The 15167-nt window shown below is 44.3% G+C and overlaps 6 protein-coding genes across 6 annotated transcripts; 2 read left to right on the top strand and 4 right to left on the bottom strand.

Moving 5' to 3' along the window:
* Positions 1 to 219: 219 nt before the first annotated feature.
* EAF01_007781 (uncharacterized protein) lies at positions 220 to 2340 on the bottom strand (the record flags this gene model as incomplete). Its single annotated transcript, XM_038916037.1, has 1 exon — positions 220 to 2340. The coding sequence occupies one exon, from the start codon at positions 2338 to 2340 to the stop codon at positions 220 to 222; it is 2121 nt and encodes a 706-aa protein (XP_038768508.1).
* An 879-nt stretch (positions 2341 to 3219) lies between these two features.
* On the bottom strand, positions 3220 to 4467 carry EAF01_007780 (uncharacterized protein; the record flags this gene model as incomplete). The annotated part of the gene is made up of 4 exons (XM_038916036.1): positions 3220 to 3399; positions 3656 to 3951; positions 4011 to 4096; positions 4457 to 4467. The coding sequence occupies 4 exons, from the start codon at positions 4465 to 4467 to the stop codon at positions 3220 to 3222; spliced, it is 573 nt and encodes a 190-aa protein (XP_038768507.1).
* A 1682-nt stretch (positions 4468 to 6149) lies between these two features.
* Positions 6150 to 7305, bottom strand: EAF01_007779 (uncharacterized protein; the record flags this gene model as incomplete). The annotated part of the gene is made up of 3 exons (XM_038916035.1): positions 6150 to 6539; positions 6591 to 7195; positions 7266 to 7305. The coding sequence occupies 3 exons, from the start codon at positions 7303 to 7305 to the stop codon at positions 6327 to 6329; spliced, it is 858 nt and encodes a 285-aa protein (XP_038768506.1). The 3' UTR covers positions 6150 to 6326.
* Positions 7306 to 8654: 1349 nt separating this feature from the next.
* On the top strand, positions 8655 to 10186 carry EAF01_007778 (uncharacterized protein; the record flags this gene model as incomplete). Its single annotated transcript, XM_038916034.1, has 7 exons — positions 8655 to 8730; positions 8792 to 8841; positions 8949 to 8993; positions 9053 to 9200; positions 9253 to 9333; positions 9382 to 9771; positions 9831 to 10186. 7 exons carry the CDS (start codon positions 8655 to 8657, stop codon positions 10184 to 10186), a joined length of 1146 nt encoding a protein of 381 aa, XP_038768505.1.
* A 481-nt stretch (positions 10187 to 10667) lies between these two features.
* EAF01_007777 (uncharacterized protein) lies at positions 10668 to 11924 on the top strand (the record flags this gene model as incomplete). The annotated part of the gene is made up of 1 exon (XM_038916033.1): positions 10668 to 11924. One exon carries the CDS (start codon positions 10668 to 10670, stop codon positions 11922 to 11924), a length of 1257 nt encoding a protein of 418 aa, XP_038768504.1.
* Positions 11925 to 12209: 285 nt separating this feature from the next.
* EAF01_007776 (uncharacterized protein) lies at positions 12210 to 14744 on the bottom strand (the record flags this gene model as incomplete). The annotated part of the gene is made up of 4 exons (XM_038916032.1): positions 12210 to 13892; positions 14045 to 14129; positions 14194 to 14309; positions 14378 to 14744. 4 exons carry the CDS (start codon positions 14742 to 14744, stop codon positions 12616 to 12618), a joined length of 1845 nt encoding a protein of 614 aa, XP_038768503.1. The 3' UTR covers positions 12210 to 12615.
* Between the last annotated feature and the right edge of the window lie 423 nt (positions 14745 to 15167).

Below are 15167 nucleotides of genomic sequence, written 5' to 3'. Positions count from 1 at the left end.
CAATACATTAGTATCTATTACTACCAACACTTATGGACATCTGCATACTTGACCAATCTCAATAATGGAACACCCAAACCAAACTGACAGCTGATCAGCGGTCCTGCTCATATACCCCAAGTCTCTTTCCTGATTCCATGTCCAATCTAATATTTTTGCAGAATCGTAACTACACATCTCTCTCATCGCCCAACTTAACTTCCTCTCCCATTTGTCAGATTATCTCGTCTTAGCACCCGAACTTTGTCCAATTTTTTCACCTCCCGGCTTTCTTTCCCACAAACGCATCTCTTCCGAACGTTCCCTCTCCCACAAACTCAACTCTCTTCTCGTCTTTTTATCTTTGAAAATGGGGCTCTGTCCTGTCTCTTCTTGACGATTGAGCGCTTCGATCTCGAGTTTCAAGTCCTCCAAAACATCTATATGTGCAAGCAAATCTCTTCTAGCCTGAAAGACATCTTGAGGTGCAGTTTCGTGATTCCACTTGCTTTCAATTTCAGCTCGATGTCTAGTTGCATCAGCAATACGAGCATTGAGGTAGTTAATATGCGAAGCGTTATCGGTAGTGTGAGGAGCAAGAAGAGATCCCTCCATCTTTTCATCACTAGGGGTTTTGGAAACCATGATTCCCGGTCCTTCTTTCCATTGTCGCAACAAATACTCGCCAATCGTAGCATATCGAATTTCCTTCTGGGAAAGATTATCAGAGTTGATTGGAGTCTCCATCCCTTCTTTGATAGTCGCCTTCCAATTATCCAACTCTCGGTCAATCCGATCGCAATCTTTCTTGTATTCATCGTGTTCGCTGTAACCTTTCACCAGTATGCGCTTTTCTTCGTCCCAATACCAATCACAGATATTCATTCCCTTCGCCATGAACTGCCACGATGAATTCGCAAAGTGAAGTGAGTTATTTGCAGCAACGTTCTGCTTTACAGCATGCTCCTTTAGCATAGAGAGTCTATCAGCTATTTCGCCATAGAATGGCCCCATCGAACGCTCACGGATTACTCCATTGCTCATTATACATCTCACTTGCTGAGGCCATTCATATTTCGGTTTCTCGAACTCGTTGCTCCTTTGGTACCACTTAAAATCCATTGGCTTGGTACGCTTCAATTGAACGAAACTGGTGCACGCAGATTCGTCGTGTGGGTCGTCGCTCACGAGTTCGTTTATGCCACAACTCTGCAATGGTCGCTGTCGTGGTGGTAGGGCAGAGATGCTAGCATCAGCTCCTAGCCAATCCCGGTCCGGACCTTGCCAATCAATAGGATCGAAGTGTTCTCTAACAACTTTCTGAACCGCTCTCCGCACAATCTTGTCAGGTAGTGAGTGAGGATCTGACGACTCGGGACCGGACTCCGCTTCTTGGGAACCTCCAACCGCCTTCTCTATGTCCCGAAACGCATTCTCTATCTCATTCTCCATATCCTTGCGTAGATTCTCATATTCCCTCAATAACTTGAACGTACTAACCCCTCTCTTCTCCTGTGCCATGACCACATCTTTCCCCTTCCTCAAAATCTTGTTCACCTTTTCCTTATCCTTGTCCATCCCCAAACTATACAGCCATCGCTTCGCCCCTGTCTTCTCCCACTCCCCTCTCACTTCATGAGCCCGCATATCAACCCCAGAAGCTTGAAACGCATCTCGCATCCGCATCGCATACATCCCAACAAAACTCGTTGCGCATCGTTCTCCACACGTCGTGATCGTAAACAAAAGATCACTAGGAAGCGGAACCACACCAGGCGGTAGATAACTATGACCAAGAGGATAAGTCGCATTTTTCTCTTCATAGATACCTGCACAGGATGTAGGTAGGGAAAACATAGCGTCTTGATCAACTTGCGACATTTTAAATCCTGCAGAGAAAACATTCTGGTGTGTTCGTGCATAGTCCACCATATACGCAGCTGACTGTGGATCTGTAGTTGCTTCAAAAGTCATCAGCTCCACTTTCTCTTCGAATGTATATGGCCCGGCTGCTATTGCCTCCATTTTCCTTCTTGTTTCCTTGCTCACTTCCACATGACAAGGGAATAAAGGAGGAGGAGGAGAAGTAAAAGCAGAAGGAGCAATCGGCTTGCCTTTGGGACGTTTCGCCGACTTAGCAGGTATGGCCAATGGAGCAGGTACCAAATCCTCAGTCTCAATCATGCTCGAAGGAGGTTCTTCTATAATACCTAGCGCCAAAGCATATTCATAGCATTGGTACAATGGTCCGTCGGATGTTTGAGGAGGAAAGTATCCGCCGCCGAAAGCTGCGAACGTCGCACAGCCTCTGCAATTTGGTGGACATCGTTGAACGGGTGTGGAGGATTTCGATAGCGACATTGTTGATAGAGACTATGTGTTCGTTTATTTGAGATGAACAATGGTGTTATTTATTATTCAATTGATGGATGTTGATGAAGCTATTTGTGAATTTGTTGATGGTGCGCTTTTGTGTGTGTAGTTGATCAATGGAGAGTTTGGATTTCTGTACTGCGAGGAAAATATAAAAATCAAGCAAGTCAGTTATCGCGAGGCTATCCGATACCGAATGTAGAAAGCCATATCAGTAAGTGACCTTTAGACGAGAAGGTGAAGTGAATTTTTCCACTACGGCGCGTCTCGTGTTGGTCGTGAATTCTAGCCGACGCGAAGCTTCGAAATTTGAAGCGTACCGCCATATTTACCAAACAGAACTCCTCAAACAAGGCCGAGCGAACTGACAAACTAAGCCCTCAGCTTAAAGACTCGTCTTCGAGTACGTCAAATATGGGCTTTGTTACCTCTTGAACATTTGTGCTTCCAAACAGAGCCAGCCGTAACCACCGTAACCAGTGTCTTCTCGTCGCATCACGTAGGAGGGAAAAGAGCTATCCAATACCAAATCCACGTACGTCACAAAGCATTCTATCGGAAATGGGTACATCAGGGGTTTTATTTCTATACTAGTATATGTGGTTAATCAATTGATCCATCCTAGGGATCCAATCCAGGAGATAACTTCCCGGTACCATACGCAACGCTTAAACTACCAACAAACATTCCCTTCCAAAAACATGAGCCGCCCAAATGATTGGCGAATGATGATGAAGGTACAAACGATCCAAAGTAGAAAGAAGAGGGGGAGATCCAGAAGACCGCCCAAACTTCTTTCAAATATCTAAATTCTCGACACCACTTTGCACCTTCAGCACCGAAAAGAGATTCAACCATGAACATCCATTAGACAAGACCATCGTAGAGCGAAAGTGCAGATACAATCGTCTCATCACGCTTACTCCCTTCTTTGAATTCTTCCATGTCTAGACTGCCATTCTCATCCTTGTCCATCATACGGAAGATCTTCTTGACCCGCTTTTCAGGGGTATCCTCATCAGGTGGAAGTTTGACCATTGAGCCAACCTACAGATGTGCTAATCAGTACTTGCACATTCCAAAGTAATGTAAGAGACAGAGATACTCGAAATGAGCTCCTATGAAAACGAGGAAATCATCCAAACGGCTAGGTAATGGATTAAAGTCCAGCTGATGAAGGGCTTGATTGCCAGAGCACCGTACTCGACAAATCTTGCAAAATACCACTACTACATGTCCAATGCAAATAAAGACCTCTGGGGTGTCCACGTGACCATAAGGGTAGGAGTTGAGAGGTACTCACCATCTTGTAAATTGCCTCTACAATTGCTAACATCTCTTCATAACTGATCTTTCCATCTCCATCGATATCATAAAGCTGGAATGCCCAGTCTAATTTGTCCTCCATCTTTCCTCGACTGGTCACACTGAGGGCGCAAATAAACTCTTTGAAATCAATCGAACCTGACTTGTCGCTATCGAAGACATTGAACACGTAGTCCGCAAAGGACGATGGGTCTCCGAATGGAAAGAATTGTCGGTAGATCTTTTGGAATTCCTCCTTAGTGAGCATCCCAGATGGGCAGTCCTTCAAGAAACCTAGAAAGACCACATTATTAGGTGGTCATTCAATGAGACCGACTACGTTTTTTGCACACCTTTATACCATTGTTGCAATTCCTTCTTATCGAAGTGAGTAGATTTCTGGAGTTCGGTGATTTGCTCCGCCGAGAGCTTCGATTGACTAGATTTGACAAGTCAGTCAGTCCATCTGCCAGTGCGCAAACTAGATTATATGAATATCCCGCATGTTCCTTGATTAAGTAGATGGAAGTAATCCAGCCATTTGCGCATAGCCCGACGTCACAATGATTGATATTCTCCTCGTCTATCGTACATCTAGCCGAATCGCTTTATGCTGGACCTTGAAGCCACTGATCTTGTATATTTATCGAACGATAAGACTCGGACTTTGTAACGACTTCCGGAAATGCGGTGCACACTGATGAGATCGGTGCATTGGCCTCGTGGCTTTTGGCGGTATTCATGTTGTGCAAGTTGCGCTGGAAAGTCTCGGGAGCGGAAAGAGAAATATGGTACTCACGATTTACCCATCTTCTGATATTATAGATATCAATTCAGACTACCTGCGGAGATTCGGATCTGGCGCAAGTAAGAGCGCGGCTCTTGAGAACGGGTTCGAAAGTCCGAGTATTGGTTGCTGAATGAAACATACGGATGTCAGCGATTTGGCTTCATGTAGTCAAGGAGAACACCTCCGCGCCTCCTTATGATGGCCTGGATGTTCGGTCAACATACCTTTGGTTTGATGTATCGTTGTGCAGAGAAATTTCTGAAATTTGAGAATCGCAAGTAGAGAGAGGATGTTGTAAAGTGTTGGTGGTTGCGGATTGTGGTTCTAATAGATTTGTAGAAACTCCGTGGGGTAGGTGGAATTGGCCTAGATGACTGAATGAACGGCCTTGCTTGGTTGACTGGGTGGGTCTTCGTTTTCGTTTTGGTTGTTCAGTAAGAAGTGAGTAGTTGAATTATATTTATTCACTTGAGACTTTCGCATATATCAAACCAAGGACGGTATCTGAGCCGAAAGTGTCGAAGTCAACGAAGTATGTCGCCAGTGAGTTTTAAGAATTGGGAGTTTTAGAGTTGAAGTGAGGCGGCGATCACTTGATTGTTTTGCAGGTAATGAGTTTATTAGGCTATCATGATTGCTATGAGGGGCTCACTGGGGCTGTGCATTGTTCGCTTGGAAACGGTTACAGCAGCAGTCGATACCAACCGCATCCATCAGTACAAGTACTCCGTATAGTAGAGTAGGTACGTACCTAGGTATCGGTAATTCTATCAAAGCACGAATCGTTTGCTTGTTAAATCTGCATCGTGATATCGGAGAATCTTATTGATTGAAAGGCTTTTCTAAATTGATATATTTAACCAACGATATCTGAATACCTGTGAGAATTTCTGAGCTTACCTAGGTACCTAGGTAGTTATGCGATTCCATGTCGGCTTTTATGTCGTATATCATCTGGGCAGCTGTGCAGGTAGGTACAAACCCAAAGCTTTTGCCAAGTGGAAAATCCGGTTTGTTTTGCTTGATCCCGTACTGGCAACTATTAATCATGGCCGAACCTCATTATCTCATTGACCCTCATTTTCTCTATCGAATTCGAATCTGGAAAGATCAACAGGATGTTCAAGAACGGCTTTGAAAGGCAGTCGGGTAGGGCTGATAAATGATTTACTAAGTCTTACTTAGGGAGAGTACTCTGTAAACAAGGCAGAGTTCATCCTCACTGGCACGTGGCTCCCTCACCAAGATTACCTAGTCTAGTATGGTGTGTAGCACAGTAATCTTGGGGCTCAATTAACCTTACTCTTCGAATGCATTTTATTCCCCAAGAAACATTCTCGATTTTGTGTCTTTGGTGCATTATCTCTTAGCAGCAAAGTACAATATACCGCCATTGCACTACTGGAGGCACAAGATAAGCTAGCTACCTAGGTATTGTGTTCATACAACATAAACATCCGCCCACCCCTTGGCAAAAGGAGGCTGAGGTATGGTCCCTCTCGAATTCTATCTAAATTTTAGGCCCTGTGATAGTTGCAGACTGAAGAACTTCTCCCATGAGACATTACTTATCATTTTCTAAGACATCCTAGTAACCAAATGTTTGAGTGTTTCTTAGGGGCAAAATCCCCGAGTGGTGCTGACAATGCAGGGACGAAACACTGATGCATAAATTGACATCATTATGAGGACAAAGTGTTATAGGTATGGAGAAAATGGTTTAGGTTTAGGGTTTGTAGACTGATGTTTCTTGGCATATCTGAAAAGATTGAATTGTTACTATATCAACGCCGTCATTACCCTCATTGCTGTGCCCCAACCGCTGGATTCTTATTTCATTCATCTCGTGATAGTTCCGTCAAAAATTTGGCTTCCCTAGTCAAGCTGCTCTTAACTTCTCAAACAGTTCAAGCATTCTCTTTGCTGTGGCTTCCTCATCCCAAATATAGGTGACGCTCTTCTCCTTGCTTATGGCATTGGCCCATCTCCAGAAGGCCGGAGCTTTTTCTTCTAAAGTCAAAAGGCTCTTGGGAAGCAAGCCATCATATTTGGAGAAAGCTAAAAGTCGGAGCAGAAATGGCCCAACTTGAACCTATAGAGTTCGTTAGTATCTAGTGACATTGCCAGAGATATTGGTACTTACTTCCACAAATGTCAGTTTCTCCGAGCCTCCGAAGAAAGGGGCTGCGTTCTGAACTACAGGCTCTATCTCCTTCACGATCGCATCTATAGCATTGGAGGCAGCTTGCTCCCTTTCTTCCACTGATTTCGCTACCCCGGCTTTCATAACATGTGGGGCAACCTTCGAGAAGTACGTTTCAATAAAGAAGTTGTATCTGGCACGTTGCAATGCACCGCCTTCCTCACGGCTGGTCTTCTCCAAGTGGGAAGGATGAGAGTCTACCAAGAATTGAGAAATCACTCCAGATTCGGTGATGATCTCTCCATTATAGGAGAGAGCAGGCACGAGACCCCGGGGATTGATGGCCAGATACTCTGGTGTACGTGGAACCTTAAGATCGATAATGACAGTTTCAAATTCCAGCCCGAGCTCAGCAAGAGCTATTTGAGAGCGATGGGCCCAAGGACATGCATAGGAAGTATACAAGATAATCTTTGGAGCAGGATGGGAACCCATTTTAAGTTCGACGATTGTTGATTCTCCGTCTGGTGTATCGTGTGTATGAAGGCTGATATGAAAGTCAGGTGGAAGGGCTGGGGTCACGACTAATTCTGCGTCTAAAGATCCTATCGAAAGTATGAGAGTGGGATGATTGTTTGGAAGGACAAAATGATGATGAAACTGGGCGATACGAACCTTTTATATGCCACTCTTTCTTCTCAGATTCTTCGGACATGTTATGTTCCGCAGTCTCTCTTTGATACGATTTAAGGAAATAGTGCAATTTGATTCGAGATCAAGTAGGGGGGGGTTCAAAAATCCCCCTCATTTTGTCAATACTGGGTCAAGTTGCGCAATTGGATTTCTAAGCTTGCGAATGACGGGATCATTACGGTTGCCGAGGAAGACCAGGATAGAAGAGCTCAAGGTAACCGAGCCCCCGAGCAGGTCACCGTAATAATGAAAGGGTATTAACTCTTGAGAGGAGAAAGAGAGGACCTCGAGGACTGAAGCAAAACCCCTCTATGAGGTTGGGTAGGAGGGAGGTACTTGCTTATAGTCTTTCCTAAGTATATAGGGAGGTATCATCACATGAAACATTCGATTAATTTTGACCTAATGATAATCTGATTTCAACTAATCCCATTGCATGACATTTCTGTACTATTGTCTATCTTGATAAAGACCAATCAAAGTTTCAATACACTATCAAATGACAATCCAAATCCTAGTACTTCCATTAATCTAATAAGAATATACATAATCCTGGAATTTCAAAGTATAAGGATATCCTGATAAGGGGGTTTTAAGGATACGAATCGTTGTGGAAGCTAGAAATATATCCTTGTAGAGAGATTTTGCTGTATTAGTAATCCCGTGATAATCAAAACATACTTCGTGCATCGCAGGTTAAACTTTGCAAAACATCTTACTTCCATCACTTAACGTTGTTCAAATTTCAACGAAAACAACCACAAATCAATATTATGAGGAATCTCATGTACCTATGTATCTCATCAACTCGGTGGATATGATATCAGGTATTACAATGGCAAATCCCGACGGTTACTAAGTTGCCGTTTGGCGGTTACCTATCCAGCTACTGTCAACTTTTCATTAATTTCCCCTCTTTACCAAGCATTTTATAGAGCTTGCTTTCCTAATTCAAATATATACACATGTTTTGTCACCCATTAACTGGTACCTACATCAGACCAGATAAAGCCGGTGCCATGTTATCCAGACAAGTTTCCAAGAACCAGATAGCACAGAGCCGTCAATGCAATTTCCCGTTAGCCGTGTGATGGCAGCGATACATCGTTACATGATCAAATGCCTTTCTCGTCCTTCTCTGCGTCGTTGTGGGGGTTTATCAAGTGTAACTACCCATGCCTAGGTGCTTGCTGTGAAGGTTATGTGTCGTCACGAATGTATGAAGTTATTATGAGTGACGGGTACAAAAAATTTCAACGCTTCGGAGAATTATTTGACAGCTCACTGCATATCTGTTTTGCTTTTTGACTCAACTATCTGCCTCAATTTCGAAAACATTATTTTCAAATTCAGAACTTTCGTTTGGACAGAATGGCGTTATCCAAAGCTCAAAGATTGACCGTGGTGATCTGCATATCAACGTCGTTTTTTCTGGCTGAGTTATCAAGTATGTCAACATGAATATTCATCTCGCTTTCGATAGCGGAAGCTAAATCGTGTGACTTTAGTTGGTTTCTATACGAAATCCCTTGCACTGGTAGCGGATGCCTTTCACTATGTATGTTCTTCCCGATCGTCTAGCAAACTGTTTGCTCTTTCTTTCGCCTACGTTTGATATTCTTTCTACTCCGTTCTTGTGGGACTTCATCTAACAGAACTACTCAGCTGAATGATTTGATCGGCTTCATGGTCGCTTTGGCTGCTTTGAGGGTAAGTGATCTGTTGACCATCTTCTCGCTTTCGAACCGAAAATTGACGATGTGCCGCAGGTTTCCCAACGTTCTGACTCGCCCGACTCCCTCTCTTACGGCTGGCAACGCGCAGAATTACTAGGTGCTTTCTTCAATGGTTGTTTCTTGCTTGCTCTAGGCGTCAGCATAGTGCTGCAATCTATCGATCGCTTCGTGTATCTAGAGAGTACGAATCTACCAGCGCTCGGACTTTCAAAGCTAAATATTTTCTTCTATAGAAGTCAAGAATCCTCAATTAATGCTCATCATTGGCTGTGCCGGGCTCACTCTAAACATTATCAGTGCTGTCTTCCTACACGGTATGTGGGAATTTTAGAAGTATATGGCTTTCAGCTAACTTTATCAAGACCATGATCACCATGGTCATCATCATGGACATCATCATAGTCATGGTGAAAGACCCATTCCTAGCACGGTCGATATCGAACAAATGAGCTCTGACACGCTATGTGCCACTACGGTGAGCACATCTAGTTTAAACACCTCAAAGAATCTCAGAGAAGATCGTCACAAGGGTCATTGCCATATGGTTCAACCTTCAAACGGCCAAAAGGAGCCTAGAGACTTAGCCCACCTTGCGGTAATGCTCCATGTTATTATGGATGCAGTAAATAACATAGGAGTAATCATAGCCGCATTGGTTATTTGGCGCACCAAATATGAGGGAAGGTTTTATGCAGATCCAGGCGTGAGTATGGGTATATCATTAATGCTAATCATCTCCTCTTTTCCAATAAGTATGCCGCTCTTGTACTGTCCTTCTTTCCAACCCATATGTTACTGATCAGCATAATAGTCAAAAATGCCGGCGCAATAATGCTACAATCGGTTCCATCTAGCATAAATATCAACAACGTCAAGCATGACATTGAAAACATTAAAGGGGTCCTGTCTATCCATGAGCTACACATATGGAGTTTATGCCAGAGGAAGACAGTCGCTTCAGCCCATATTGTTACGATCGAGACGGATCTGAAATCATTCATGAAGCAAGCCAAGCTTATTAGGGAATGCTTGCATGCATACGGTATCCACAGTGTAACGCTACAAGCTGAAGCATCAAATGGGATAATCATGGATGGCACAGGTGCGGACGAGAAATGTCAGATGGTTTGCGGAAGTCTATGTGAAGATTTGGCCTGCTGTCCATGAGTGTAGCAGCAGGATGTTACACTATCGAAGGTTCTTGCAACTATCGAAGGTTTCTCTGTCCCAGGTCAAATAAGGGTACAAATCAGCATCCCGTTCAAGTAACGATATGTTCACTTAGGTTGTAAACTAAGAAGAAAGGTTACACTTTTTCCTTCACATGTCATATTCGGTTGAGGGTGGCGTTCTCATCGTTTCATTATCCTATCGTCCCATCTTTGACAGAAGTTCGGATGAAACTATTGTGCGAACCAGTTTTGCGAACCATTGTACATGTGAGATTGAAACGATTGATACAACTACTTGCAATCTGTGATCTGCCCCACATGTCTCATTATTCTTCCATCTGGGCAAACGTACTTATCTCCACGTGCTTACCCCACAATTTTCCGATAAGAGAGTCCCACGAATTTCCCCTCCAATTTTTTTTCTTCCCAAGTTCCACCACCCTTCTAAATCTCATATCAGTCACCCAACTCTCAAAATGAAAATTGAAGAACTCTCCGATGATGCGCCTGCATCTGCGCCCGCTCCGGCACCAGGTCAAGACTTTGATCTCCTTGCGCAAGCCATGTCCTCCGCCTTCCCTGGCTTTGCTCCTTCCAACTCTGACCCCTCCTCTACAACTCCCTCTCTCCCTCCTTCCCTCGCCTCCCTCCGTGATAAATCCGGTCCCGAAATTCTCGCTTCTCTGAACTCCACTCCCCTGTTCATGACCGAACTCGAAGAGAATGACGAACTAGAAGCTTTCAAAGCATTAGCCTACGAAGGTACACCATTAGAAATCGCTTCCAATTTCAAGGAACAGGGAAATGACAGTTTCAAGGAAAAGAGATTAGCAGACGCAAAGGAGTTTTATACGAAGGGTGTGAATATTTTGTTGGCTGAGGTGAGGAGGAGACAGAGGGGTGAGAAAAGGTCTGGAGATGTGCCAGAAGAGAAGGAGGATGAGATTGTGGAGGAGATTAAGATACTTGAGGTGTTGCTTGTAAATAGGGCGATGGCGCATTTAGGCCTCAAGAATTACAGGATTTGTGTGTTTGATTGTGGAGCGGTGTTGAGGATTAATAATAAGAACACAAAGGCGTTTTATAGGAGTGCGAAAGCCCTACTGGCGTTGGGAAGGATAAAGGAAGCAGATAATGCGTGTGCAAGGGGGTTAGAGTTAGCAGCGGATGACAAAGCGCTGTTAGCTTTGGCTGGAGACATTTTGAAGAAGCATGAGGAGATTGAGGCGAAGAGGAAGAAGGAGATTGAGCGACTGGTCAGGGAGAAGAACATAGAGAAGATATTAAAAACATCGTTGGCGGCGAGGGAAATCACTTTACGAATGACGGATAAACCACCAGAAATGGAGGATGCGAAGATCGAATTGGTGCCCGATCCATTGGATCCAGTTAATTCGACTTTATCCTTTCCAGCTCTCCTATTATACCCTCTTGCAGCAGAATCGGATTTTATCAAGTCGTTTAATGAGATGGATACTGTGGGACAACATCTGGAATACATACTACCACTTCCATGGGATGTTGAAGGGGAATATAGAGATGAAAAGGTGGTGGAGTGTTATGTGGAAAAGAAAAAGGGCTCTTTGATTAAGGTTGGCAGAAAAGTTACACTATTGAAGGTCCTAAATGGCGGGGAAGTGGTGGATGGTGTTGTGAGCATCTATGTTATGCCGAAGCAGAAAGCAGCAGGATGGATAGAAGAATGGAAAAGAAAGAACGTAGTAGCAAAATAAATGATATCCTTTAGTAAAGCTCTAAAGAAGTTCCTTCTTACATTTTCTTGATATATCTCGTATTGTGTGAGCGAGGATCTTGACAGAACCAATCCTCTTGAGTTCGTATGTGAAGAAATCACCGCCGCGATGATACCCCAAATCTGATCTACACACTTTCAATCAACACAAGAGAGGCAACCCTAGGTATCAAAATACATAGCAATTTAAATGCATCAATCCCACAACATATAAGTACATACAATGCAAAACTGCGACCCTGAATATGAACAACCTTCTTTCCCTCCGAGCTTTGAACCTTTTTCTACTCCACTCTATCAACCATCCACCCATTCAACCATTCTAGTCACACCAGTCAGACCATTCCCTTTCTACTCTAACCCCCATATCCCCCTCTAATATTTTCCACTCCTACTAATCCCCCACACCCACCTAACCGTTCCCGAATGTGAAATGAACCACGAAATATTTGTGATGAGAAAAACAAACAAAAGCAAGTTGCGCAAACCATGTATGCACGCAGGAGAAAATGAAAATGAAACGATCGAGCAAATCTGATCCGATCCGATCAAGCCAGACGACAAATGCTCATGTATGAACCACCCACTCGATGGTACTCGTCCCAGCTCGACCCATCCAATACCAAGATGAAGATGAACCTTGCGCCAAATTACCATTGAGAACTCCACTCTCACATACTAAGTGCTCTTCTTCTCTTAACCCTTGGCCCATCACTATCCCCCTCATCTTTGATCCACTGCGCGCTCCCCATCAACTGTGTGCCTACGGCGGATACACTCGGTAAAAAAGGTAATGCAGCACCTGCTTCACCATCCTTAACACTAAGTTTCATCAACAGCCAAGCTGCCTTCTTTTCATCACCAGCTGCATTTGTGAGTTTATCTCCCGAGATTTCTCCTCTCGTCATTGTATGCTGCTGATGTGTTTGCACCATGTTCGTTGCATGGGCGCGAGGACCGAAGGTGATAGTCCTATCATCTCCCATAGGACTCTTTTCATCACCCGTAGCACTAGCGCTTTCTTCACCGTCGTATTCTTCGTCCGTGGGATGAGGACGATGAATATCTCGTTCTCTTTCTCTATCTCTTGCATCGGAGATATTTCCATCTAATTCTTCTGCACGTCGCTTGGCTCTCCAGCTAGCTGTCATGTCGGCAAGTCCGCCTATACTTCGCGGAATGGCACTTAACCATGGGTTTGTGCCGCTGTGTCCGACGACCATGGCACCATTTACACTCATGTGTGGATTCATCAACTTATGATTATGAGTATGGCCATAATGAAGACCTTGATTGAGTCCCAGACCATGACCATGACCATGCATCCCCATACCCATCCCGGAGATGTTAATTCCTGCATTAGCGGAATGGGATTTGATGTTCTGATGCTGATGATGATTCATCGCATTCGACAAGGAATGTGAATGACCGTTAGGAAGATACGATCTGGCATGGATACCCCAATTTGCACCCGTAAGGCCGGATGTAGGAGTTACTGGTGAACAAAAGTATGCAGCATCGCCACTTGATGTCTCGCTCGCAGCGTCATGATCAGTACTGCTCTCCGCATAAGGACTCTCGCCACCAAACGTTCTTTTGAGTCTCAGTCTTCGTTCAAGATGACTACTTGAACTTGTTGGGGGCGTCATGGTGTTTGTGCGAATGAGATAGTTGGAGCTTTGCTGTTGGGGGCTGGCGGAGTCGCGAGGTGTAACGTTAGTGGAGGATTTTGGGGTGAAGGATGTGTATTGGAGACGATAGGATTCGGCTTCTGCGGTGGCGGCACGGATTACATGGGGGTCGATAACCATGCGGCCATGTTCTGGAGCGTCCGGTGAAACGCACTGAGATGGGAATGAGGGACCGAAGATGGGAATCAAAGCTGGAGCGATGTGAGAGCAAAAAGTGGTGCAAACGGCGAGAGCGCAGGAATATGGCATCCAGTAACCTGGAACGGGATCAGTATTGGGGTTTCAGCTGCGTTTTATTGTTCCATTGTGAGATTAATAGAAGAATTTAGAACGTTCGAAAGAAAAAAAAAACTATGCATTCGGTATTGATTCTTGATGAACACTAAGATAAGAGACGATGAAAACGTACCTTGAGCTGCTAAAGCGCCACCAGTGATGCTGTGCGTGATTTCCTTTAGGCCTGGGTTCATCCCGAGCATCTTGGCCGGAGTTGTCTAGATGATCAGATTAAATTAGCCATCTTGGGTACACGCAGCCTAAAGAATGAAGCTTGCTTACCTTGGAGTATTTACAGCACTTAAAAAAAGGAGTGATGCGAACGAGCCCAACATTATAATCCCACATAACAGTGTACACTCTATCCTCACCTGGAAGCTTGAAGGTGTACTGAAATACTGCGAGCAAAAAGTCAACTCTGGTAAGCTTATCGGAAAGAGTCAGCTTTGCATAGACAGAAGCATACCTTCGAAGCTCTCTCGACCAGTCTTTTCCAAGAAGTTCTTTTTCTCGCTATTATAAGGGATATGGCGGCAATAATCTTGAATCTTACCAAGTGGATACACTTGGAATTTTGAGACTTCTCGCATAGTCTCCTCGCTCAGATGTTCAAATGGTGGAAATTTTACATCGCCCTTAATCTTAGTACCCTTGGCGAAAACTGCGCCGTCCTTAGCCATCTTTTGTTTCTTGATGGACGAGGAATGAATGGGTAATAGGGTATGCCCATAAGAGGGCGATGAGGTACAAAGCGACGATGGAGGACTTGATGATATTCGAGTGCTTCGCGGTTCTGACTTAGCAGGATTGAGTAGCGATGCTACGGAGAGCATAGTGGGCGGTGAGTGGTGGAAAAGAGTTCAACAGAATCTTGTTTCCTCTAAATCTGCAGGCTGAATGCCTCTTTTTTTCGAAAGCGAACGATTCTCCAAAAGAAACGAGGGCTAGGTGATTTCCAAAATTTCTCGGTACAGTAAATGAAAAATTAGTGTTTGAATCTGGCAAACAGGAAAACAGTAATGGACTGTTCTTGTATCCTTATGAAGAGAATTGAAGCACAATAATGAACGAGCTTCAACGGCTTCACTTTCGTCGGTGTCAACTAGCGATGCAGTTCCTGCAGTCCAAGGATGGATGTCTTTGGATCAAATCGATATTCTCGAACTGGAGGCAGTCTTTGTTGGCAGTTGTCTGAGAATCGACCAGTAGAATACCAATCGTCCGTTTGTTGGTGCCCACCGCTCTTCCAAAGCTCG

Source organism: Botrytis porri (assembly GCF_014898465.1).
Source record: "Botrytis porri strain MUCL 3234 chromosome Unknown BPOR_010, whole genome shotgun sequence".
Classification (NCBI taxonomy): Eukaryota; Fungi; Ascomycota; class Leotiomycetes; order Helotiales; family Sclerotiniaceae; genus Botrytis; species Botrytis porri.
Note: the sequence above shows the minus strand (reverse complement) of the source record. Positions and strands in the feature narration are given on the sequence as shown.